This window comes from Vicugna pacos, chromosome 13 (assembly GCF_048564905.1).
Source record: "Vicugna pacos chromosome 13, VicPac4, whole genome shotgun sequence".
NCBI lineage: Eukaryota > Metazoa > Chordata > Mammalia > Artiodactyla > Camelidae > Vicugna > Vicugna pacos.
Genome location: NC_132999.1, coordinates 65,485,674 through 65,509,979, shown reverse-complemented (window position 1 = coordinate 65,509,979; position 24,306 = coordinate 65,485,674). Strand labels below are relative to the sequence as shown.

General features: G+C 61.2%; 2 protein-coding genes across 7 annotated transcripts in view; one reads left to right on the top strand and one right to left on the bottom strand.

Moving 5' to 3' along the window:
• TP73 (tumor protein p73) overlaps positions 1–8,752 on the top strand; it is a 43,637-nt gene extending 34,885 nt beyond the window's left edge. For 5 of the 6 annotated variants that reach the window (XM_072975552.1, XM_072975554.1, XM_072975555.1 and 2 more), the window contains 10 exons: positions 1,131–1,317; positions 1,621–1,736; positions 3,368–3,477; positions 3,797–3,939; positions 4,228–4,316; positions 4,981–5,099; positions 5,568–5,716; positions 5,924–6,062; positions 6,416–6,509; positions 7,729–8,752. In XM_072975552.1, coding sequence (XP_072831653.1) covers positions 1,131–1,317; positions 1,621–1,736; positions 3,368–3,477; positions 3,797–3,939; positions 4,228–4,316; positions 4,981–5,099; positions 5,568–5,716; positions 5,924–6,062; positions 6,416–6,509; positions 7,729–8,067 — 1,485 coding nt within the window. In that variant the 3' untranslated portion in view covers positions 8,068–8,752. The remainder of the gene's footprint in view (positions 1–1,130; positions 1,318–1,620; positions 1,737–3,367; positions 3,478–3,796; positions 3,940–4,227; positions 4,317–4,980; positions 5,100–5,567; positions 5,717–5,923; positions 6,063–6,415; positions 6,510–7,728) is intronic. The other variant, XM_072975558.1, reaches the window with a different exon arrangement.
• A 1,720-nt stretch (positions 8,753–10,472) lies between these two features.
• On the bottom strand, positions 10,473–22,441 carry LOC102525579 (putative TP73 antisense gene protein 1). Its single transcript, XM_072975890.1, is given in 6 exon segments — positions 10,473–17,556; positions 17,558–17,629; positions 17,631–17,888; positions 18,155–18,304; positions 18,754–18,974; positions 22,360–22,441. Coding segments are annotated over 6 exon segments (1,056 nt in total). The 3' UTR covers positions 10,473–17,283.
• Between the last annotated feature and the right edge of the window lie 1,865 nt (positions 22,442–24,306).

Below are 24,306 nucleotides of genomic sequence, written 5' to 3'. Positions count from 1 at the left end.
GAGGCCCTTAGGGCCTGTTGTGTCCCTTGATGGTCAGGGGGTCTTCCTCTGCAGGGTTAGGGTGTGAGGCCCCAGCTTCCTTGGCAAAGTGGGCTCAGACCTACTCCTTCTCAGGTCTGCGCCCCCCCCACACCCCCGTTTCCAGCTACACTCTTCCTGGCTACCATGGTGGGGTGAGATAGGGCTCTCTCCAGATCCTGGTGCCTGGGGTAACTCCAGGGGGGCTTGTGAGGGGCCCAGGGTGTGTGGCATGGGGACAGGAAGTGTCCTGTGACTCAGACTGTGATGTTCCCTACTGTCCCTGGGGGACGGGGCTATGAGGACCCCCAGATGGGCCCCCAGGAGCCAGTCACTGGAGGCAGCCAGCTTGGAAATGAGGGGCAACCCTGTTTCCAACGGACCCTTCCATCAAGGATCACCTTTGAATTTGTGAGAGCTGGCTGGGGTCCTCTGATGGGCCACCCAGACTCCTGAGTGCTGGCCGGGGAGGTCCCTGCAGGTGGCCTGGGAGTCATTCGGTCCTCCCAGAGGCAAGGTCTTGAGTGGGGGGTCCTAGGGCTTCGTGGTCAAAACTGCAGTGGCCAGAACCAAGCTGCAGGTCTGGCCCCTCAGACTCGATGTTCCAGGAAGCCCTTGCTAGTTTCCTTTGTACAAATGCCCCAAAAACTAACTCTAGGCTTTTACGAGCCAAGCTGTGATGCTGTAAGCCTCACCCCTTTCAAACCATCGCGGTCTGGGGTCTTAAGGTTCACCGGCTTTGATGCACCGGACCTGGCTATCTGTCCCAGACCCTCTCCAGCAGCTCCTTCTCGCTTTCCCGGCCTCTATTGTTTTCATCCATAAAATGGACCCAGTGGTATCCATTTCTCCAACCAGTGAGATCCAGATAGAAAGCACTTCAGCCTGCCTGCAGGGGGCTCTCTGAGCCCAGACCAGCCAGGCGCTGCCGCGGGTGCTGGGGAGAGGCTCTTTGAGGGAAGCAGGCCCGAGGTGTTCAGTGGAGGGTCAGGCACTTGGTGGCTGTCAGTAGAGAGCTGGGGGCAGGGATTCCTGGGATGGGGGGCGGGCACAGCGGGCAAGGGCGTGGCATTGGGGCGGCCATCCTCAACCTGGCCCCTCCCGGCCCCCAGTACTCTCCGCTGTTGAAGAAGCTCTACTGCCAAATCGCCAAGACCTGCCCCGTCCAGATCAAGGTGTCCACTCCGCCGCCCCCGGGCACCGCCATCCGCGCCATGCCCGTCTACAAGAAGGCGGAGCACGTGACCGAGGTCGTGAAGCGCTGCCCCAACCACGAGCTGGGGCGGGACTTCAACGAAGGTGAGGGCCCTGACCCCCCATCCAGTGTCCCAGCCCGGAGGGGAGGGCTGGCACGAGGCCTCCTACCTGGGAGGCAGCAGGTCCGACGGGAGGGGGCTCACCTCTAGGGCTCAGCACGCCCCTCCCCAGCCCCATGTCCTGGCCTGAAGTGCCAGTGACTACAGGTGAGCGGGAGCAGGGCTGCTGGGCCAGGCCCCAGGGGCAGGAGGGCTGCCCGCTGGCCTGCGTTCCGCCCCGCGCCTCCCCGCAACCCCGGCCAGACCCCGGCTGGCACCCCTCTGAAGCGGCAGCCCCTCTTGGCAGGACAGTCTGCGCCGGCCAGCCACCTCATCCGCGTGGAGGGCAACAACCTCTCGCAGTACGTGGACGACCCCGTCACCGGCAGGCAGAGTGTCATGGTGCCCTACGAGCCCCCGCAGGTAGGCGGGGCCAGGCGGGGGCGGGGCTTCCGGGCAGAGACCCCTGGGGTCCCTTAGCGAGCGTCTGTGAGTTAAGTCTGGGCTGTGCAGCTCTCCCCTACTTCACATCCCTTCCCTGCCAGTCTGGGTGGGACCCCCTTGGGCCCTCTCAGAGCGTCTGCATTCTCAGCTCTAGAGTGGGGCCTGGGCCTGCCGACCTCTGAGCCTCAGCCCTGCCCGTCCTTTTCCCATGCCCTGGTCTCTGCCTGGGGCTCTGGGGGACAGACGGGCCGAAGACTGGAGTTTGGGTGGAGTGGGGGCCCGCGAGGAAGAGGAGAGGCCCGCGGTCAGGGGCACGTCGTCGCTGCAGGGCCTGGAGATGAGGTGATGGGGCCTGGAGGCTGGGGGCTGGGCGCTGTAAGAGGTGGGCAGGGCGGAAAGACCTGGGGGTCTTTGACTCAAAGGCAGCAGAAGGCTCTGGAACTGACGTGAGGGCCGGGCGGGGTGATGGTGGGGTAGGGGTGCCAAGACCTCAGGTGGAGAGCGGGTCTCAGCTGTGGGCCTTGGGCCATGCTTCCCAGGGTAGGCATGCGGCAGCCAGCCCCTGCCTTTCCTCTGCCTGGATTTGAGACCGCCCAGAGCTGTACCCTGTCCTTCAGCACCCACGCCCCACTCCATCTCTGTACCTGGTCCCACTGCCCCTACCAGGCCCTACCCTGGTACCTGGTCCCCCCAGGCCCTCCCAGGCCCTCCCAGGTCCTCCCAGGCACCTCCTCTTGGTTGCTTAGAAACAGTCCTGGCATTGGAGGGACCAGGGCCTGGGAGGGGTTGCCTTCCCTCCCGAGCCTGGCTCTCACTGCCAGAGCCAGCCAGGAAAGCAGGTCTCTCCCGCCCCCTGGTGGCTGCCACATGCCAGCAGCTTCGTGAAAGGCCAGGTTTCCCAAGTCAATATTGCGATTTTTGCTCCCTGACGTGACAACTGCCCACTTTGTGGGCCTCGGATGCCCAGGGGTCAAGAGTCCTGAGTTCACATCTCAGCTCTCCCCAAACTCCCTGGAACAAGTGTGTGTGCTGGGGGTCCACTTGGACGGCTCTGGGCCCCCTCTGCTAGAGCAATGCCTTTCTGCCCAGAAGAGCCCACGGCATGTGAAACACACTCGTGTGCCCACGGAGGCCTGTGCACGTGCCTGCTCACACCAGCCTCCGGGCTGTCAGGGGAGGTGGTTGGGGCTGCCAGACCGCGACCCTCTGTGCCTCCCGAGAGCAGAAACTGGGTGTGGCACTCTCGGTACCCAGAGCCAGCACAGCGCATGGCTCCAGTGTACTGCATGAGTGGATAGATGCGGGTGGATGGATTGCTGAGTGGATGGAGGTGATGGATGGATGGATGGATGGTTGGAAGAGTGGATGGATGGGTGGGTGGATGATGGATGGATGGGTGGGTGGATGGGTGGGTGGATAGATGGGAGGATGGAGGGGAGGATGGAAGGGAGGATGGATAGGTGAGGGGGTGGATGGGTGGATAGAAGACTGAGGACCACAGGACCCAGCACCCCCTTGCCTACCCAGAAATGTAAAGGATAGGAGCCCCCACTTTTGCGGTTGGGACCCATGTGCTGACCCCACAGCCTCCCCCCGCCTCCTGTGTGCAGGTGGGGACAGAATTCACCACCATCCTGTACAACTTCATGTGCAACAGCAGCTGCGTGGGGGGCATGAACCGGCGGCCCATCCTCATCATCATCACCCTGGAGACCCGGGAGTGAGTCTGCGGGACGTGGGGCTGGGGAGGGAGCAGGGCTGGGACCTGGGCCAGCGTTGCTGGAGGTCTTGGGTGGAGACAGGGAGGCATGACCAAGGAGTGGTGCTGGCCCTGCAGGCCATGAGCTGGGAGGGGCCTCAGGGGCTGCAGGCTCAGGAGCCGCCTGGGGGGTGGGGAGAGTAGCAGGGGACCTGGTGTCCCAGAGCAGCTGGGTGCTTGGCCCTGACCCCTCAGCCCATCGAGGCCAGTTCTGTGGGGTCCAAGGTGGCTGAGGAAGGAGGCCTCCAAACCTCACGGTTCTGGCTGTGTCCCTGGACAGTGGGCAGGTGCTGGGCCGCCGGTCCTTCGAGGGCCGCATCTGCGCCTGTCCTGGCCGAGACCGCAAAGCAGACGAAGACCACTACCGCGAGCAGCAGGCCCTGAACGAGAGCGCCGCCAAGAGCGGGGCGGCCAGCAAGCGCAGTGAGCGGGGCTCCGGGCCGGGGCACGGGTGTGGAGGGCAGGCCCGGACGCCAGAGCCAGGCAGCCCTCGGGACGCAGTTGGACCTGCCCCGGGGCTCGGGTAACAGAGCCAGCCCCGCCCTCATGCCCCTGTCCAGCTCTGTCCAGGGTGGGTGGCCCATCTGAGTGGGTGACTGGTCCCTGGGCCCGTCCACAAGGTGTCCCTCGCGAATGTTGGCTCACACCAGGCGGCGTGGTCGGCGTGGCTCCTCCGTCGCCAGCTCACGAGGCCTCCCCGTCCCCTTCCAGCCTTCAAGCAGAGCCCCCCTGCCATCCCTGCCCTGGGCACCAGCGTGAAGAAGAGGCGGCACGGGGACGAGGACGTGTACTACATGCACGTGAGTGACTGGGGCCCCCAGCTCTGCAGGCCGCAGGGCCTGGAAGGGAGAGCCAGCTCCCAGGGGGCCTGACCAGAAGGGCCAGAGCAGAGGGAGAGCAGGGCCACCGCGCGGGGGCTCTGTCTGAGTCAGGCCCCAGCACAGGAAGTCTTGCTGCAGACACAGCAACACCATGGGGGTGATGCAGGCCCCCCACGCCGGGCGGCGCATGAGGAGCCCCACACCCGCACAGCCTGGCTGGCCCCAGCCGCGTCACGGAAACCGCGCTCGCAGGCTGCTGTGTGACAAGGCTTCTCCAGCTGGAGGGTGAAGCCCCTGCTTTGCTGGGACTGGTCTCTGACGTGAGAGGGTCATTTTCTGAGTTCTTCAAGAATGAATTCCTTGTTCTAAAAGTCCTGTATTTGTCGCAGGTCCCCTGCTGGCACCCACCGTGCACTGAGCTCTGGAAAGGGGGACGGGGACAGTGTGGTGGAGGCTCAGGGGTGGGAAGGGATGGGCATGATTTGCGTGGACAGAGGAGACCCGCCCATCAGACCTGCTTCCGGGAAGAGGAGGGTAGAGGCAGGGGACCCCCAAGAAAGGAGAGGCGCTTCACTGCCCGGGGGGCCTGGGCCGGGAGGCGTCCACACGCACCAGGGCAGAGGGTCCACCTCTCTGCGCTCAGGTGCGGGGCCGGGAGAACTTTGAGATCCTGATGAAGATCAAGGAGAGCCTGGAGCTGATGGAGCTGGTGCCGCAGCAGCTGGTGGACTCCTACCGGCAGCAGCAGCTCCTACAGAGGCAGTGAGTGCAGCCCCTCTGGCCCCCGGGGCCCCGCCCTGTCCTGCCTGGCCGCCTGGGGGAGGTGGGGCTACCGGGGGACTTGGTGTGGCAAACAGTCACAGCACCAGGCAGCGGTTGCCTTGGTGTCCCCAAGCCTTCCCTGACTGCGGCCATCTCAGCCATCACTGTCTCCCCCACGGCGGGGTCTCTGCTCAGTGGATGCGCGGAGGGGTGGCTGGAGCAACGCTGACCCACCAAGACTAGGGCCGATTCCAGGGATGTAAGCCACACCCACCCCCTCCCACCCTTGCCGGGTCCTGCCTGCCAGCAGGCCACCATCAGACATCAGACAGGGAGTCTGGGTGAGGAGGCAGGCGCTCTGACACCTCACGCGGGTCGAGGTCTCCAGGCCCCAGCAGCACGGAGGTGTTAAGTGGAGGTGACAGTGTCCTGAGCGCCTTACCAACCCGAGCTGTCCCTTCCGAGCAGAAGCCACCTGCAGCCTCCATCCTATGGGCCTGTCCTCTCGCCCATGAACAAAGTGCATGGGGCAGTCAACAAGCTGCCCTCCGTCAACCAGCTGGTGGGCCAGCCTCCCCCCCACGGCTCGGCGGCCGGGCCCAACCTGGGGCCCATGGGTGAGTAGCTCGGGCAGCCTGGCTGGGGTGGGTGGGGACGCCCAAAGGGTGGGCTCGGACCACCAGGGGCTCTGGGCGGCTGCCTCCCTCCAGCAACTCGGGCCTATGAGCAAGACGCAGGGTCGTGGATGGTCCCCTCTGTCCACTCCTGGTCTTGGGGTGGCTGGGCCTGGCTCACTCTGACAGGCCCGCCTGCCTCTTGCCCAGGCCCTGGGATCCTCAACAACCACGGCCACACCCTGCAGGCCGACGGCGAGATGAACGGGGGCCCCAGCTCCCAGCCCGTGGTCTCGGGGTCCCACTGCACCCCGCCACCCCCCTACCACGCCGACCCCAGCCTGGTCAGGTACGTGGGTGGCTGCTGGGCCCCGCCACTAACCCACTAACCTCAGCCCTGGCGGCCAGGTTACCTGGCCCCGCCCGGGGACGGTCCCTGCATGCCACCCTGCGCGTGCCCTGCTTAGCGGCTCGAGGAAGAACAGAGGCAGAGGAAGGTCAGGAGTGAGTATCCAACCGACGTGCTGAGGGGACACAATAAGCCAGGGGTTCCTTGGACGCTGTGCCCGCAGCGAGCGCGTCCCCGAAGCGGTGGCCAGCAGTGGGCGGGGCGACCTGTGGGGCGGCCAGTTTCTACCAGCACAGGCCGCGTAGCCGGGTCCTTAGAGGCTAATGCTGCTTTGTTTCCCAAACCCTCTGCAGTTTCCTAACAGGACTGGGGTGTCCAAACTGCATCGAGTGCTTCACCTCCCAGGGGCTGCAGAGCGTTTACCACCTGCAGAGCCTAACCATGGAGGTAACCGCCCCGGCCCTGCCCGGGCAGGAAGGCTCAGGGGCCACCCAGACCCGGCGCAGGGCCCTGTCTGCGGGGCAGGGAACGCTCTCCCCTTTCTGGGGCAGCCCCTCCGGGCCTGTCCTCGCCCGTGTGCGGGAAGCCTGGGGAATCTGGCAAACCCTTCTGCCCACAAGCAGTGTCCAGTCCAGCCAGTTCAGCTGCAGGGCCTCGGGCTGGAAGGGACCCCCCCCCAGGCCCCTCATTGGACGTGAGTCTTCTGTGATGTGGTCAGGCTGTCTTTGGTGTAGGGGGACGGGCTGTCTCCAAGGCACAAAGAATTGCAGAAGTCAAAGGTCAGAAGGGCCACAGAGCCGGTCAAGTTCAACGCCACTTACAAGGGGACGAACGGACCCCCGAACTGCTTGCCTTGCACCCACGGCAGCTGAACATCCCGCCAGGGGTGTGCAGAGCTAGGAGCGCCCCGCCCCGGGCGCCTTCACCGCACAGTCGAGGCTTGTCTCTGGGTTGAACAAGAGTCCCGGCAACGAGCACTCGTAGCCAGGCGGTGCCTTGAGGGCAGTGATGGAGCCAGAGCCCAGGAGACACAGCTGTCGGATCCTGGGGCTCCAGCTCGGGGGGCCTGGCATCTGCTCAGAGGCTCATCCCCAGCCACGGCCATGGGCCAGAAATGTGGGCTGGCCAGAGGGAGCTGGGGCCAGTCGCTCAGAGGATGGCCTTGTCGTGTGTCCACTAACGCCCTCCCCGACCTCTCCCGGCTTCCCCGCAGGGCTGGCTCAGTGCATGTGAACGCTGCCTCACTGCTGATGCGAGCTTGGCGAGGGGGGAGGGGAGGGGAGGGGCAGGGATGGGAGGAGGAGGGAGGTTGGAGCCCGAGCATCTGCTTTGACTTTGGGAGGGGCCCCGCCCTGAGGCTGGGGGCAGGCGGTCCTCCAGGGCCCAGTGTGCAGTGTCTCCTTCTGTCACTCTGCTGTGGGCAGGGCCCCAGACCCAGGGGCCCAGGAGTGACCTCAGCTCTCCCCCCAACCCCGAGCACACACACATCACTTCTTAGCTCTCCTGCCACCATGCTGGGGCCGAATTCCATGTGGCCAGACCCGATGGCCCTCAGGGTGGGGTTCCTCACCTCCCTCTGGGTCCCACAGTTGACATCCCTGGTGGGAGGGGACGAGGGCAGCCTGCCACAAACACCCTGTGACGGGGCGCCGCCCTGCTCCTGCAGGACCTCGGGGCCCTGAAAGTCCCAGAGCAGTACCGGATGACCATTTGGCGGGGCCTCCAGGACCTGAAGCAGGGCCACGACTATGGCGCCCAGCAGCTCATCCGCTCCAGCAGCAACGCCGCCACCATCTCCTTCGGCAGCTCGGGTGAGCTGCAGCGGCAGCGGGTCATGGAGGCCGTGCACTTCCGCGTCCGCCACACCATCACCATCCCCAACCGTGGCGGCCCGGCGGGGGCCTCGGGGCCGGACGAGTGGGCCGACTTCGGCTTTGACCTCCCGGACTGCAAGTCCCGAAAACAGTCCATCAAAGAGGAGTTCACGGAGGGCGAGGCCCACTGAGGGGGCCGGGGGAGGGGCTCGGCCGGGCCCCAGCTGGGTCTGCCCCGGAGAGCAGCGGAGAGCGGGCCTCTGGGCCCAGGACCCGGGAAGCCACGCTCCACCTCTGCTTCCTTCTTGTCTCAAGCTGCCCTGGGAGGCAGGACCTCTGGGCTGCGCCGGGAGAGGGAAGTCCAGCCCTCTGGCCACCGCAGCCCGTGGGCTGTGGGGTGGCCCACAGGGAGGGGCTCCCGGAGCCGAGCCAAGCCTCACCCCTACCCACCGCCTCACTTTGCTGGGGGCTCCACTGACCGACTGCCAAAAAGTATTTTTCGTTGTCTCTGGTTCTGAGTGACTGTATCTAAGCCTGTCTGGTTCTTTGGGTCAAGGCTCCAGACTACATCTCTGCGCAAGGCTGGTCCCTCTGCTGGACTTGAGGGCCAGCCTGTCCCTTGCACACCTGACTGCTCACGCAGACCCCACTGCAGCCGCCTTCTGTTTCTGCCCTGAATTAAAACCAGTTTCGCTGGAATTGGAGAAGACTGGTCCCTCCCAGGAGGCGAGGAGACTTCTGGCCACCAGCCTCCAGCCTATACCCACGCCAAGGCTGCTGGCCCGTCGCCTCTCTCTGGCGACCCTTCCAGCACAGACACGGATGGCATGCCCCTCAAATTACTGCAGACTGTTAATATTTGATAAAATGACACCCTTTTCTACACGGTGGGTTAGCCTATTTTAACGAAACTTCCGTCTTTAATGTTCCTGTCAGGGTCAGTCTAGGGGGGCTCCCAGCTTCCCGAGTCTGTATAAAGCCAGCTGGGCAGAAAGCCGAGGGGCAGAGCAGGCGGGGGCCCACGCCGGGCAGGGCTCGTCCCTTGCTCTGCGGGCGGGATGGGAGGCGGCCATGGGAGGACAGTTCTGCTCTCTTGGTGGAACGGCCTTCCCTCTTCCCTGGGAGGCCGGGCCCTGTGCTGGGAGAGGCCCTCCCGTCCTGGCAGGGACAGGAGGCAGGCAGAGGGGGTCCAGGCCCTTACGGGGCAGCCCAGGGAGGCAGCGGGCTTGGGGTGGGGGGACGGTGTCCGAACTCCCAGCTGAGGGGCCGTTTCCTTCTGCCAAGAGCCTCCTGAGCCTTGGTGGCCAGAGAAGCGGAGGACAGGAGACAGGACAGAGGGCGCCAGGGGATGTTCCGGGCTGGCCTGGAGGGGTCCTGACCGACACGGAAGCCGAGATGCTGCCTGGCACTTTCCTAACAGCTGTCTGTCCATCCGTCTGTCCATCGCTCTGCCCATGCCCCAGCGTCTCCAGGTCACCCTGAAGCGGCAAGGCTCCCAGGCCAGGAGGCTGTGCTGACAGAGCACTCACCGCCCTTTGGGGCGCCCCCTGTTGGGGTAACCGCCCCCCCACAGGGAAGTCAGGAAGGGCTCCCTCCAGGCCGGGTGCTCAGAGAGGCAGACCTCACGCAGGTCCTTTCAGAAGCCAAGCTCGCCCCTCTCCGCACAGGGCAGGACCAAGAGTGAGCGTTCACGTGCCAATTTCTTTGTCAGGTTTCCAGGCTCCTTAGAGGCTGGGCACTGGGCGGAGGGAGGGGTGTCAGCTGTGCCAAATGGCTCAGAGGCCAGCCAGCAGGGGACGGAGCTGCAGCGCCAGCTGTGCCCCAGACCCCAGGGCACAGCTCTGGACCAGGACTTCACCTTGGAGGTCATGAGCGTCAACACCGGCCAGCTCCACTGATTTAAAAAAGCAGCGATGGGTGTAAACGCAGGTGCTGGTGTCTAGGATGATGCCCCCCCCCGGGACCACCCTGGGGCAGAAGGGGTGCCATCAGTGCCACGGGGAACACACAGCCAGGTGCAGCGTCACAGCGGCCGCAGACCTGGCTGCAGGGCGGGCGGAGGCGGGGCGCCGGGGCGTCCCCGTGCTTCCTCATCGCACCCCCGCAAGCCGGGGTCAGTGCACCCTTCTTGCCGGTTCAGACGTGAAAACCAAGCCCAGGGCCCCAGCCAGCTGTCACGGGCTCTGCACTTGCTCCAGCAGCCCACACTGGGCCCCCCAACCCGTTCCCCGAGGACGACCTCAGGAGCCGAGGGGCCCTTCCCCCAACTCCCTGAGCTCCGAGCACCCAGCTGAGGAACAGCTGAGTTCCCGGGCCTCACACGGCTGTTTCTCAGTCTGGTCTCCTCGCCTGGCGCCTGGTGAGGGCGGGCGGGCGGAGCCCCAGGGTGGAGGGGGGGGGAGGAGCACCCTCCCCGGGGACCCAGGCCACCACGGGCTCCTCACACCGACTCTCCCTGTGGGATGAGCTGGCAGGGCCCCTGGGCCTTTGCACCTGCAGGTGGTGGAGGAGCAGCTGTGGGAACAATGTCGTGGTCACAGGAACATGCAAAGTGACAGAACAACAATCCTTCCGAGTCACGACGTTGCCACAAAACTCAAGAGAAAATAAAGCTTTATTTTAGGGTGTGGGGATTCCCCAGCAGTGAGGAGGCGGGAGGGAGCTGCGGGCTGGGGTGCGGGGTGGGCCTCGTGGACGCCTGCGCGCTGAGCACAGCTGCCCAGTCCCCCGGGCTCCTCCCCGCCAGGGCAGGGCCACTGGGGGCATCATCCCGCCCAGCTCTGGGCGGCACCGCCAATGGCCCGGGTCCCCAGCGTGCACGGAGCGGGGACACCGGGTAGCTGGCCCCTAGAACACGCCAGCGGTAAAGACACAAACACCTTCTGTTCTGTTGGTTAAAGCGCTTTAACACTTTGAGGTTAAGAAACACCACCCGTGTCTCCAACGTAACGCGGAGCCTCTTCCGGCAGCGCCGATGGAAGCGTCCCAGCGACGCTCCCAGCTTCTCCGGGTAACGCCACTCGAGGAAGTGTGTTTGGCGGGAGTTTTGGTTTTACACGTAACAAAGCACACGGTCTGTGACTCTCCTATGACCGAATCAGACCCAGAGACAAGACCCGCGCGGGCACGGGCCCTGCGGCGCCCCCGCCCCGGGGCCTCCGGGCCGTGTGATCCGCGAGGACTCGGGTCCAGCGCGACCGTGGCCCGACCTGGTGCCCTCTGAGCACCGCCCACTGAACTGACAGGACCGGCCTGGGCCCGGCCAGCTCAGGCCTCCTGAGAGCAGGCCGAGGGCCGGGCTGTGACCTCAGAAAGGCCACGTGGGCGTCCGACTGGACTGTGAACACCCTCCGGCTGTTCCAGACGAGCGCTCACGCTTCAGGTCAGCCCTGCTCGGGCTCCGGGGCACCCGGCCTTCCTTCCGCTCCCCTCTTGTCAGACCTGGGAATACGGGACTGCGGACTGGCCACAGCGAAACGCGGGACCCTCAAAGCTTGTTCAGTGTCGAGGGAGGCCTCGGTCTCTCTAGACGCGGGGCTGAAATCCAGCAGGACAAGGCGACAGGACAGGGAGACGGAGCCCCGTGCACCTCCTCTGTCCCCACTGTCCCCGCCCCCACACACCTCCTCCCACCCCTCCTCTGAGCTGTCACCTCCCCGCCACCCGCCCGCACTCGGCTGTCTGAATCACGGACACGCCGACGCTGCAGAACCGGATGGGAAACACGGACCTGGGAGTTTTATTAAGACGCCGCCGCCACGCACAGCACGAAGACAGGGACCTCGAGGGGTGAGCGCGGCAGCCATGCGCTCCCAGCACGAGGCGGCTTTAGCGCCTTCGTTAAAAACGTTTTTTTAAAGTAGAATACAAGAAACACACATGATCACTTTGAAATAAATGAAAACGCCTCCCGCGGGCTGGCACGGAAGTCTGGGAAGATGACCCGCCTCGCAGCAGCTCTACCACTCTGCAAGGTGCTGGCTCTGGGGACGTGCCCCTGCGAGGCCACTCCCTGGCTGCCCACTGACATTCAGAGAAAGTCTACAGTCAGGCAAGAAAAAAGATTCTTTAACATCATATACAATTACTTATCATTTCCTAGGAAGAGTGCTGCATAATACACTGCACAACTCAGATTCTTCGAGAAAGTTGTTTGGTTTTTAAACACAGCTGTAACTGCCCCTGAGGCCCCCGGGAAGCGGCAGCCCGCGGTCCAGGGAGCTGAGGCCGCCCTCACTCTGCTCCCCACACAGAAGAGGTGCTCAGAGCTGGGGCTGCAGGCTCCCCCCATTTACACGGTCCGATTCCTGACCTGCGTTCTTCCCAGGACCCCACGGAGGAGACCCTGGCCAGAAGGAAATGGAGCAGCAACCCTGAGCTCAGTCTCCCGGCTCTGACATCGCCCTACAATCCGTTACCCCACTAACGGAACATACTCGTCCTCCCAAGGGTCCTCTTCTTGGTCTCTGGTGAAGATAATGTCACCACAGGTGCCAGCTCTCTCAGCACCGGGGCACGTGCACAGGCCGGCGGGTCTCAGGCAGGGTTCAAGCGCACTGTGCCTCCCAGTGCTCTGCCTCGACCACACAGGCCTCGGCTGCTCTGTGCCGCTGGGCCCCGGCTGACCGGCTCCACCAGGCCCGCCGTGCGGCCACGGCCACCTGCAGTGCCCCGAGCAGCTGCTCTCCAGTGGCCGCGGGAGCGTCTTCCCCCGCACAGGGTGTGCTTACAGAGTCAGGGCAGAAGCCCAGGCCCAGCCGGGACCACAACACCCTCTGGTCTGGCTGGGGACGGGGGACATGGAAAGGTCCCGAGGGGTGCAGCGCAGAGGCCCACTGCCTGTCTGACATAGCCAGCCTCCCCCACAACCGGGCCACTTTCCCCAGGGACATGTGAAATTCACCAGATCCCAGGGACGTGGAAGTAACCGTCACATTCCACGCCTCAGAGCTAAACGTGGTGCATTCACATAACCCCAAAGGGACACCGACGGGCGGTACGTCAGATACACGCAATGCAAATGATTATTCAAAACAGCTCTGAGACTGAACCCGACATCTGTAGAGCCTTCACTTTGCAAACGGCTTATCTACTGCACTGTAACTGAAAACAAATATTCTTGCTAAAAGTCAGCACGTCCAAAGTTCCTCCTGAGGACGTCACCCACCTCGAAGGGTCCTGAGAAAGTGTCTGAGGAGCTGTCGGTACGCCTCCCGGCAGCGCCCGGCCGGGGTCTGGGCGTCCAGGGGGAGGGCCGAGCCCTGGCCGGAGATGCCCGGGGGCTCTGATTACCCACCCGCAAGGTGCTGAGAGCCGTGCACCTGGGGAGCCACGAGAGACGTGAAACTGCAAGCGGTTGGGGTGGACAGCCCCTGGGTGACAGCTCGTACCGGGGGGCATGGCACCCAACCTTCCAGGGCTGCCTGCACCCCGTGCTCCGTACGGCGCACTGTGACGCAGCATAAGCTGTGTGTGTGACGGCCGAAGGGCCAGGGCGTCTTTGAGGTAACAACCAACATGGAAAGAAAAAAGTCACCTTTGGGAAGACAATTTCATAAAACCTTATTAGGACCGAAGAGTGAATCTCAATCATCAAAATATAGAAAACTTTGCTCTCACCAGGTAAGTTTAAAAGTTCTTAAAAGAACAGTTAAAATATTTACTGAGCACCTACTGTGCACGAGGTGCCGCCCTCGAGCGGCTCCCACCGCGTGCACATGTCTCTGACCACTGGCATCAGATCTTTCACCATCGCAACTGGCTGGGCCGGGGCTGGGGGCCAGGACTGGGGGCCAGGACTGGGGGCCGGGGGTGCCTCCAGTCTCTGATCACAGCTTTTCCTGCAGTGCCGGCTGATGTCTAGTGACAAGGCCTCCCCCGGGAGATGTCGCAGTGATCACAGCAGCGCCTGTGTCTTGTAAGGAAGCGTGTCTAGGCGGGAGGGCATCCAGGTGCCGTCAGTCAGTCAGTCCAGCAAACCGTGAAACTTCTGATGCCCAAAAGGGCAAGTAATCTCCTTTACAACGATGGTGTACAACCTTTCAGCAAACAGAAAACTGAGAGAAACAAGGGAGTTAGGGCTGGTGAAGCAGTCAGTCAGAAGGTGTGCCCTAAGCACAAACGTGGGGCCGTCCTGGGCTCAGCCTGGACGGAGCTGCCCAGGGCTGAGTCGCGCCCCTGCCCCGGGGGCGGGAGCTCGTGAGGCCCGACATCACACAGTCTCCCACCATGGGGCACAAGCCCCAAGGGCGGTAAAGATGCCGACACGATCAACCAAGGGGCTCCAGAAGCAATTCAAAAGCTGCCTGGGGCCGAGCACGGCCGGTGCCAGACTCGCACCCTGGGGCCAGAAGGGCAGGGAGCCGCGGGAGGCACACGAATCCAGGCCGCAGCGTCCTCCGGGGATAAACCAGTTGGGACGAACGATCTGATAGGGCGCTCCCTTTTAGACAAAAGACGTTCAGCTCCTCTAAAGCACTCACAGAAGCGGCAGCCCCACAGATCCAGACAGAACTGCTGCCGAAACTCAGCTGACGTGGGGGGCCAGGGCCCCCGAGGGCGCGCTCCCACTCGCCCCACCGCACGCGGCCTTAGCGCCCCGCGGGCCTCGGCAGCGAGGAGGGTCCGGCGCTGCCTCTCTGTCTAGTTTGCTGAAGTGTTTCCAACGCCACTAATCCCTCCTCTCCCAGAGAAGCAGAGGGTTCAAGGGACTTGGGTTCTGTGTACCGTCCTTACGCAACGGGGAGGGGCTCCTCCTGTGACCTGAACGGTTCCGAACCCACAGACGGGTACGAAGGGGAAGCCAGAAGCCCTCACAATCCTGCCGTGCAGAGAAGGACGCTGTTGACCCCTGGAGGTCTGTTTCCAGCCTCTTCCCCAGCGAGCGCGCATGTGTGTGTGAGTGTGTGTGCACGTGTGTGAGTGCACGTGCACGTACAGACACGTTTATACACACCGGTGATGCATTTTTTGCGTTGCTGGGCTTATGTTGTTTATTCAGTTTTGTTCTCTGCACTTTCCCTGCCTAATGCTGCCTCAAAAGTGCCTTCCTGTGTCTGGAGAAGCCCTCCTAAGTGTCCTGTCCCATGGACTGCCCACTCTGGGGACACGGCCTTCGTCTGCTCCTGGGGGCTGGCCTTCAGACGGCCCCAGGCCCTGCATCACGAGAACTGTGGACAAACACGTCCACTGCCACCCCGATCACTTTCTTAGCATCACGACCCAGGGCTGGAGCCGCCAGGCCAGAATGCAGGAAGGGCTGCGGCTCCCGGGGGAAGCCATCCGGGCCGCTGGCGGCTGTCTCCCCCCACACCCCCGCCGGCAGGACGCGTTGTTTCCTCATGGCGGGGTCTGTCCACCAGGAGCTCACACCAGCAGGGCCTGAAGGGAGCACGCTGCCCTGTCAGCCCAAGGCACGGCCGAGCAACTACGGTAACCGGTCGTTAAAAGAGGGAAAAGCTCAAACCACCCCCGACGGTGACCAGAAGGCGGGGCTGCCGGCCAGCGCAGAGTCTGGCCAGGCACCCGCCGGCCCCTCCTGTCCCCACACTCGTGGGGTCGTGCTCTGGGCACCAAAGGGGCAGCACGAGGACAGAGCAGTCCCTGCCACGGCCCCGGGGCACCGGCCACACGAGGGGCCGAGAGGACGTGGACTATGATGGTGGAAGAGCTGCGGGGAAGAGCAGGGCAGGCACCGGAGCGGCCTGGGAGAAGTGCCCAGGCAGTGGGGAGCCGGCAAAGCGGGCTCTCCCCTGGGCAGAGGGCGCTCCCCAGGGCGCACACGGTGGGGGGCGCGTCCGCCCAGCAGCACACCGGCCACGTCCGCACTGTGCACGGCAGCAGCGGGGAGAGTCCCACATGGGAGCCGGTGCTGGCGGCTGAGGTGTGGCCGTGGGTGCTCAGCCCCGGAGGGCGGCCGGGGCTCCCACCGCAGAGCCCCCGCCTGACTTCCTCAGGAGATCCGGGGGGGCTGCAGGGTACTGACTGCTGACGGCGGGGACTCGATGGACCCTCCCCAGGGCTCGGCCGTCACGGACCTTCCCGAGCAAGAACTGGACAGCCGGGTCAAGGCGCCTGGAAGACACGGATGGACACCGGGCAGGCCCCACCCTGCAGCCCATTGGCTGAGAAGCGTGTGTGGCCAGCTGGGCTCTGGGCCGCGTCCCTTGAAGCCTTCTGCAGTTTGTGAATTGTGAGCCTGCTGACGGCCACGTCTGCGGGGCACAGCGGGGCAGCAGGGGGCACGCCAGCCACTTGACTTCAACCCCCAGCCTGTCTTCTCTGCGTCCTGATGCTCCCCACACTGCGGTCTCCGTGCAGAGGCACTGGCTGCTGCCTCTGGGAGCCGGCCCCTCTCAGACCCTGGCTCACGGGGGCAATGGCCTTCCTGTCTCTTCCCCAGTTACACCCAGCGCCAGCCCCATGACAGTGAACGCTGAGTCGTGCCACCCTGGCTGTGGCTGACCTGGCTGGGTGGCACCTGACACCACTGGCTGGGTGCTGCCTGGCAAGACTGGCTACCCTGCTGCGATCATGCCAAACTGAGCTGGCAGCAAGCTGGAGTGCCGCCTCCCAGCGTTCCGCTCAGCTGCAGCGACGCTGCTGCCCCCAGTCAGGGCAGGTAACGCCCTCCTCAGCCGTGTGGGTCAGGAAGGAAGCCAGCTCCCAGGAACTCAGCCGCTGTCAAAGGCTCTACTTTCAGAACATCACAAATCTGACCACGCTGCCACTCTGGTCCAGGCCTGACCTGTGTGACCAGGCCCACCCTAGTCTCCCTGCCTCCTTCCACCACTGGCCACAGAGTGTGCTGTCCCCGGCAGTGAAAGGACCTGCTGGAGCGATGCTTCTAACTCCTGAGTTGGATCAGCCGGCCTCTGCTCACGCCACCAGGGGCTTCCCACGGCAATCCGAACAGAATCCAAAGTCTGCGTGGCCGTCCAGGCTCCAGGCCTGGACTCTGGCCACCACTCTTGAGCTCACTGTCCACTCCTCACCCAGGTTCAGTACAGTCCTGCCGGCTCTGTCGTGCTGCTCACCCTCAAACAAGACACACAGGCTCCTACTTCAAGGCCTTAAGAGGACTCGGTGTCCTCTCTTCAGAGTGCTTGCCCCTGGACACTGCATGGCCGTTCACTCCCCCGTCTGGGTCCCTGCTCAACCGGCCCCTCCTCAGATGTCCACGTCATCTGAAACAATAGCTCCCCACCCTCCCCCTCCTGCAGCCTGACTTCTTCCGCGGGACTCAGTGCCTCTGACGGGCACTGGGATCTACTTGTCTGTCTCTCCACCAAACTCAGCAGCACAGAGTGGTGCTCTGCCGCATTTGGGGCCATGCCTCCAGCCCCTAGAGCAGTGCCCACCCACGGCGGGTAGTGACATCTGTACACTCACTGAAATCCTACCGCTGGTCACTGAGGACCACGTCTGCATTCTGTTTGCGAACCACCTGTGTGTTGGCCAAACTCGGCTCTGAAGGCGTGCTCCACATCACACAGCTGGTCCTCGATGACGTAAAGCAAGCAGCAGCTGTCCTCACCCATCAAGCTCTGAAACAGCTTTTCGCTCCCAAACCCATCCCCAAAGACAGCCTGGCCAAGGCGGCCAGGGGCCCCTGCTCCGGTATCAGGAAGCTGCCTCATGCCACCTCTGGACACCAAGGCGTCGGAGGACTCTTGAAACAAGTGTTTGGTTGGCCTGCTTTGAGGGGACTGATGGCCTTTCCATCTGGAGGGCTGGAAACGCGGCAAGGTTGGCAGGTGGAAGTACACACCGTTTGGTCCACCTGTGTAGGCACATCACTGGTAGTCAAGCTGAGAGCACTGGGGTGGCCAGGGCCCAGAGACGTGTGGCCAGTGGGAGGAGAGGGCGCCCCCCTCACCCCCGTGCAGGCGCTGGCGGGGCTGGCCGGGAGCACGAGTGGAGGCTGGGGACGCAGAGATGGGTGACTGGGGTGGGAGGCAAGGCCGGCTGCAGCAAGCTCCCAGGCTGCCGAACTAGACAGAAGATGACAGACCTGTCACACAACAAAACGTGGCAAGACCCAGTGTCCCCAGGCCCCGAATCAGTCCACAGACGCTAACAGCGGGGAACTGCTCCCTCTAGGACGGAACAAAGCGGAGAACGAGCACAAAGCACACAACGCCAAGACTTCACGGGGCTTCCTCCCCAAGTTAAGACCCCTCGCGGGTTACACTAAGCTAACACACCATCACCCGCGAGATGGAAATCCCCTGCCGCGCAGAGCACTCGCAAGTAACAGCGCGCCCTCCGCTCGCCCACAGCGGGTGTCGGCCGGTCGGCCCACGCAGGCTGACACACGAGCTCCGGCGGCGAGCGGACGCCGAGCCGCCGGCCGAGTCTGCGGTTCCGGCAGTGCCCGCCCGAAGACAGGTGCCCCAGGATGCGGTCCCTCCGCACCCTCACGGGGAGCTCACAGGCCGGGCAGTAGAGGGGTGTCCCCCGCGTCGCTGTGCTCGATCACGTGCTGCTCCACCACCAAGTCCGCGAACTCAGCTGCACAGTCGCGCTAAGTCCTCTTTTTCCGGCCCACTGTGGGGTCCCCGGCCCCGGGGGTGGGGGCGCGAGGGGGCCCCGAGAGTCCGCGCTCCACGCGGGGAGCGGAGACTCAGCCCCGAGAAAGGGGTCGGCGAGGGGCTGCGTGCGAGGCAGAACCCTCAGGCCCGGTCCCGGGTCACCCCACTGCAGACACTTCGCCAGCGACGAGTGTCCCCAGCGGGGCTGAGCGGCCGGGGTCTCCGGGGGCGGGCGGCGGGCGAGGGTCTGCGCCGGCTTCCGGGGGCGACGAGGCCACGCCCGGCCGCCGCCTGCCCGGCTCGAGAGGAGCCTCAGCGCCTGCCCCCGCCGGCCCCAACCCATACGTAGCTCCCCGGGCGGTCCCGCACCGCGACGGCCGCCGCCCGCCGCCGCGTCACGGCGTGAAACCCCTGGGGCCCCGCCACGAACCGGAACCGGAAGTGCGGGAGTCGACTCGGGGCCCCGCCCCGGGCGGGGCGCGGAGGCGGGGCGCGGAGGCATTGCCGGGGCGGGGCGGGGCGGGACTCCGGGCTCCGGCGGGCGAGGCCTCGGTCGTGGGCGGGGCCTGGGCGGGGCGAGGCGTGAAGTCCACGCCCACCTCCAGGTGCCGCCCGGGCGCCGCCCATGAATTTCCCTCGGCCAGCGAGAAAAGACTTCCCACCTCCGCTGCCACCGCCACAAAGGCTTGTATCCTTAGGGGTTTGTTTCTGTGTCCTTAAAGAAGTCCCGAGATAGGCAGCGCATCGGCTGAGAGCCAGGCTCCTCTCCCTTCTCAGTCTGTCTCGGCCAGACGTTCACCCTCATCACCTCGCGGCCAGGACTCTGGACCGCGCCCTGAAGATGGGAAGGTGCAAGGTGAAAAGATCGCATCCTGAACGGAAGCAGCCCCTCTATTTAAAGAGCTTTCCGGAGAGCCACTGACTCCTGTGACACCCAGCGATCCATCCAAAGACAAGGACTGCGGCCTAAATTCCGTATCCCGGAGGCTGAAGTCTTCACCTTGCCCCAGGGAACACCTCGCGCTTTGAACCTTTGTTGTGTTGTTTCACACGGGGCATTCTCCATACGAATTTGTTGTGGTTATAAACCGATTGTTTATTTTCTGTTTCTTACCTCTCTGCCTCATGTCTTTGCTCTTCAAAATCCATTTCTTTAAAGAAAAGATAATAAGTCTTTTGGAGACGTATGTGTTAAAAAAAAAAAAAGACATTTGGGAAATGTCTTCTTAGCTGGATCAATCTCTGCCAGGCGTAAAACCGGGGTTCTGTTCTAAGAGAGAAAGGGATATGGTGTTAGCGGCTGCCCCACTGGTGATCCAGCCCTGTTTCTAGATTTTGAATGTGGGATGCGCTCATGGGTCACAGTGTTTCCCGAAATAAAGTTTGAAAATAAGCTGGAATGTTCTCCGCTTTTTCCTGCGTTTTCCATTAGAAAGTCTTATAGGCCAGGAAATGATCATTCATTCATTCTACCAAATACTTGCTGAGCACCTGCTATGTGCCAGGCATGTCTTAAGTGCCCAGAGGCTGGGGGATCAGGTCTGCAGAGCACATGCACTTGGTATTGCTAATAGAGGCCAGTGGTCACGGGTGGTGTCCTGTCGCCCCAAAATCCGCACGTACCTGTGAATATGACCTTATTAGGAAATGAGTTTGCTGCTGGTGAAATTGGTTGAGTAGGGTGGGCACCTAATCCAATAGGACCAGAGTCCTTATCAAAAGAGAAATTTGGACACTGACATGCACACGGAGAGAATGTCATGTGAAGATGAAGCAGAGGTCGGGTGACACTTCTAACAAGCCAAGGAATGCCAAGCATGGCCAGCAAACCACCAGAGGCTGGGGGAGAGCCTCCCTCACAGCCTCAGAAGGAGCCGCCCACCTGGGCTTCTGGCCTCCAGGACTGGGGGAGACTAGCTCTCTGTTGCAGAAGCCCCAGGGAAGCACACAGTGATGTTCGCTGTTGGGGATTCCGGCTGCATCCCAGAGCTCATATGCCTTCCTAACGGCCGTTCCCCATCACCAGGAGCACAGGCCTCAGGGAGCTGACCTCTGTTGCTCCCAAATCAGCCAAGCTCCCTTCCACCCCCAGCACACTAACCACTCCCTCTACCGGGAGTGCTCCTCTCCAGGGTTCTACATCCTGCCCCCGTGAGTCTGACTCCTCTTGGGACTTCACCGAAGTGTGACCGTGCCGTGTTTGTCCCTTTGTGACTGGCTTATGTCACTCAGCATGATGTCTTCATAGTTCATCCACATTGCAGCAGGCGTCAGACTTTCCTTCCTTTTTTAAATTGAAGGATAGTTGATCTATGACGTGTTAGTTTCTCATGTACAGCAAGGTGACCCAGTTATACGTACACATATACATTCTTTTTCAGATTCTTATCCATTATAGGTTATTGCAAATACTGACTATAGCTCCCGGTGCTCTACAGTAGGACCTTGTTTATTTTATATATGGTAGTGTATATATGTTAACCCCAAACTCCTGATTTATCCCTTTCCCCAACCCCTGAGAATTTCCTTCCTTTTTAAGGCTGAGTAATATTGCATTGTACAGATGGACCGCATGTTGCTGATTCATTCATTCATCACTGGACACGAGTGTTGCTTCTACTTTTGGTGACTGTAGTAGGTGATGCTGCTGTGACGTGGGTATGCAGGTGTCTTGTCTACCATTTTCATCCCCTCCCAAAGTGATCATGATTATAGTGGAAACTGCATTATCAAAGAGCCAATCCATTGTCCATCTTTTCTGGATTGCAGAGAGAAAGGACCCCATGGATCTGATTTTTCACTGTGTTGCCACTGGGAGCGCTGAGCTGGGCACATGGGAGATACTTCATTTTTTTTTTTTTTTTTTTTTTTGTCTTGGGGAAGGAAGGATGACAGGAAACTTGTTGAGGGCTTGTTGAGGGCTTATATCAGGGAAGATACAGTGTGTTCAGCATGTTGCTGGTCTTGTACTTTTTTGTTTGTTTGTTTTTACTTTTTTAATTCAGGTATAGTCAGTTTACAATGTGTCAATTTCTGGTCTACAGTACAATGCCTCAGTCATACACGAATATACATATATTCGTTTTCACATTCCCACTCACTGTAAGCTACCATGAGACATTGAATACAGTTCCCTGTGCTATACAGAATAAACATGTTTATCTATTTTATATACACCAGTCAGTGTCTGCAAATCTTGAGCTCCCAACTTATCCCTTCCCACCCCCTTTCCCTCTCGTAACCATAAGTTTGTTTTCTATGTCTGTGAGTCTGTTTCTGTTTTATATATAAGTGCATTTGGTGCTTTTTTTTTTAGATTCCACAAATGAGTGATATCATATGGTATTTTTCTTTCTCTTTCTGGCTTACTTCACTTAGAGTTGGTCTTGCACGTTTTATCAGTGGATTTGGGGTATGAATCTGTGAAAGTGAAATAGTTTATTACCGCATCATGTGGAAATGTCTTCATAGAATCTCAGTAAATGTGATGGTCATGTCCAGGATATATCAACTTAACATACAGGCCACGCAGTAGGATGGATTACATTTCTGGGGGCCCCTGGAGAGGTGGGGCACCCCTCTCAAGAGAGGCTGAATGGTTACCAGGGACGTGAAGTGCTGCCAGTGGTGAAAGCAAGGCTTTGTGCAAAGGCGTGGCTCGCGTGGCTCGCGTGGCTGCCCCAGCCCACGCCACCTCCATGTAGAGGCCTGGGTGGAGGGAAAGCCACAAGACACCCAGCAAGGAGCTGGAGTCCAGCAGGGCTGGGAAGCGAGAACCACCCAGACCTGGTGAATCAGAATCAGCGTTTTAACAAGCCGCTCCCCCGACACCTCCCCCATGTGCGCTGAGCTGTGGAGAGCCAGGGCGGGGCTGCTCTGCCCTGCAGCGGGAGGGTCCCCAGGGGTGAGCGTGGCCTCTCAGGCCCATCCCCATCACAGCTCTGTTCACACCCTGCTGGGTCCCCGGGATCAGCTCCAGGACCCGGGCCTGTTTGTGCTGCTCATGCCGGCAGCTCAGGAGACAGCCGACCATCCGCCCCTCACGTGCTAGGCGGGCTCGTTCCCTGGGCTGCAGAATAAACAAGCTCAGCCCGGGGCCTAACCCGCAGGAGTTCATTCTCCCTCAGTTCTGGAGGCCGAAGTCCAACATCAAGCTGACTGCAGGGCCCTGCCCCCTCCACAGCCTGCAGGGAAGGTTCTTCCCTTGCCTCCCAGCCTCTGCCAGCGACCCTTGGCGTTCCTTGGCTCGTAGTCACATTATTCCAAATCTTCATCTTCATGTGGCATCTTCCCTCTGTATGCATCTGGGTCTTAATTTCCCTTTCTTATAAGGACACCGATCGTATGGGGTGAGGGCCCACCCTGACGACCTCATTTTAACACAGTCACCTCTGTCAAGACCCCATTTCCAAGCCAGGTCCCGTTCTGAGGTCCTGAGGGTTGACGTCAATGTAGCTTTTTGAGGGGACACAACTCAGCCCATAATGGTAGGTCTGAACATCTCCAACCCCTTTGCAATACAACACGGCCAGGTGATCGGCCTTGACCTCTAAGATGTGAGCCTAAGTGGGGGGGGGGTGTCACTTCCTGGCCAAATTGTTGCTTGCTAAGATGAGACCCTCTGAGTTCCTTCTTCCCGCCTCCATGATCCAGATGCAGGTGACAGAGGTGGAGCCTCCAGCATCCTGGGTCCCTGACCAGCTGCCATGGACAGAGACTCTCTCCTGGACAGACTCCTCCAGGCCCTTTTCTCACCTTGGCCTCCTGTGTCCATCCCTGTCCAACCTGGTTCTAGCAAGAATCCTGCTAAGTCAGTTTTGCCAGAATCCCCGACCCCTGGTATGTGATCAAATTCCTCCTTCCCCAGCTTAGATACCTAAGTCCTTGTGTCCAAATGCCCAGCCTGCCTTGAGCAAGAACCCTGTTAGGCCAGCTCAGTAAGACTCCCCCGTTCTTGGTGTCTCCACCTAGTGGCTTTCCAGCTGCCGACCCCCTCACCCAGCCATCGGCTACGAATCCCCTGCTGCCTTTGCTGTGTTTGGCGGTGAGCTCACTCTCTCTCCTATGGCAATAGTCTTGAATAACGTCTTCTTTATCATTTTAACAAGTGTAGGAATAGTTTTTCTTGAACACAACCAGTGGTGTCCCTGCAAGGACCGATGTCGGCCAGCTGGCACAATCAAGAAAAGAAATTGTGTGTGTTCAGCCCCTGAGATGGGAGCTTGCTGACTGTCACAGCATGACTTGGTCTATCTCAGTGATTCCACGGTGTCCTTGGGGTCTAGGACAGTGCTTGGCACCTGGCAGCCGCTCAATAAGTGAGAATAAATGAAAAACCCCAAAGCTGTCAAAAAGATACAGAAAGAGGCAAAGGTAAAACTAATTTGCTTTACGGCCTCCTTGGTATCCAAGTTGCTAACAATGGATACTGGTGACTGGGGCAGTAATAACTATTGTCACGTGGGTCAGCATGATTTATTTTTATTAATCACCCCTTTTGTTCGCATTCTTAATTACCCAGGCCATCCAGGTGCCTCCTGGACAGACAAAAGGATGACGAGGGTGATGTTGGTGGTGAGTATGACTCTAGTAATGATCACAGGTAACAGTAGCTGATCTTTTCTGACTGCGGGCCGTGCGCTAGTCTGAGCTCTTTACAGAGATTTCGTAATTAGAGTGCACTTTTGTAATTATGAGACAGGTATCATTTTCATCCTCATTTTAGAGATAAGCAATCTGGCCCAGGAAGGTGAAGTAATTTGCCCAGGGGCACACAGCTACTGAGATGTTGGAGCTTGGACGTGAACTCAAGCAGTCTGGCTCGAAAGCCGCATTCTAACCACCCTGTGGCACTGCCTTGGACCCAGTAATGACAGAACATGGTGCATCACACAGGTA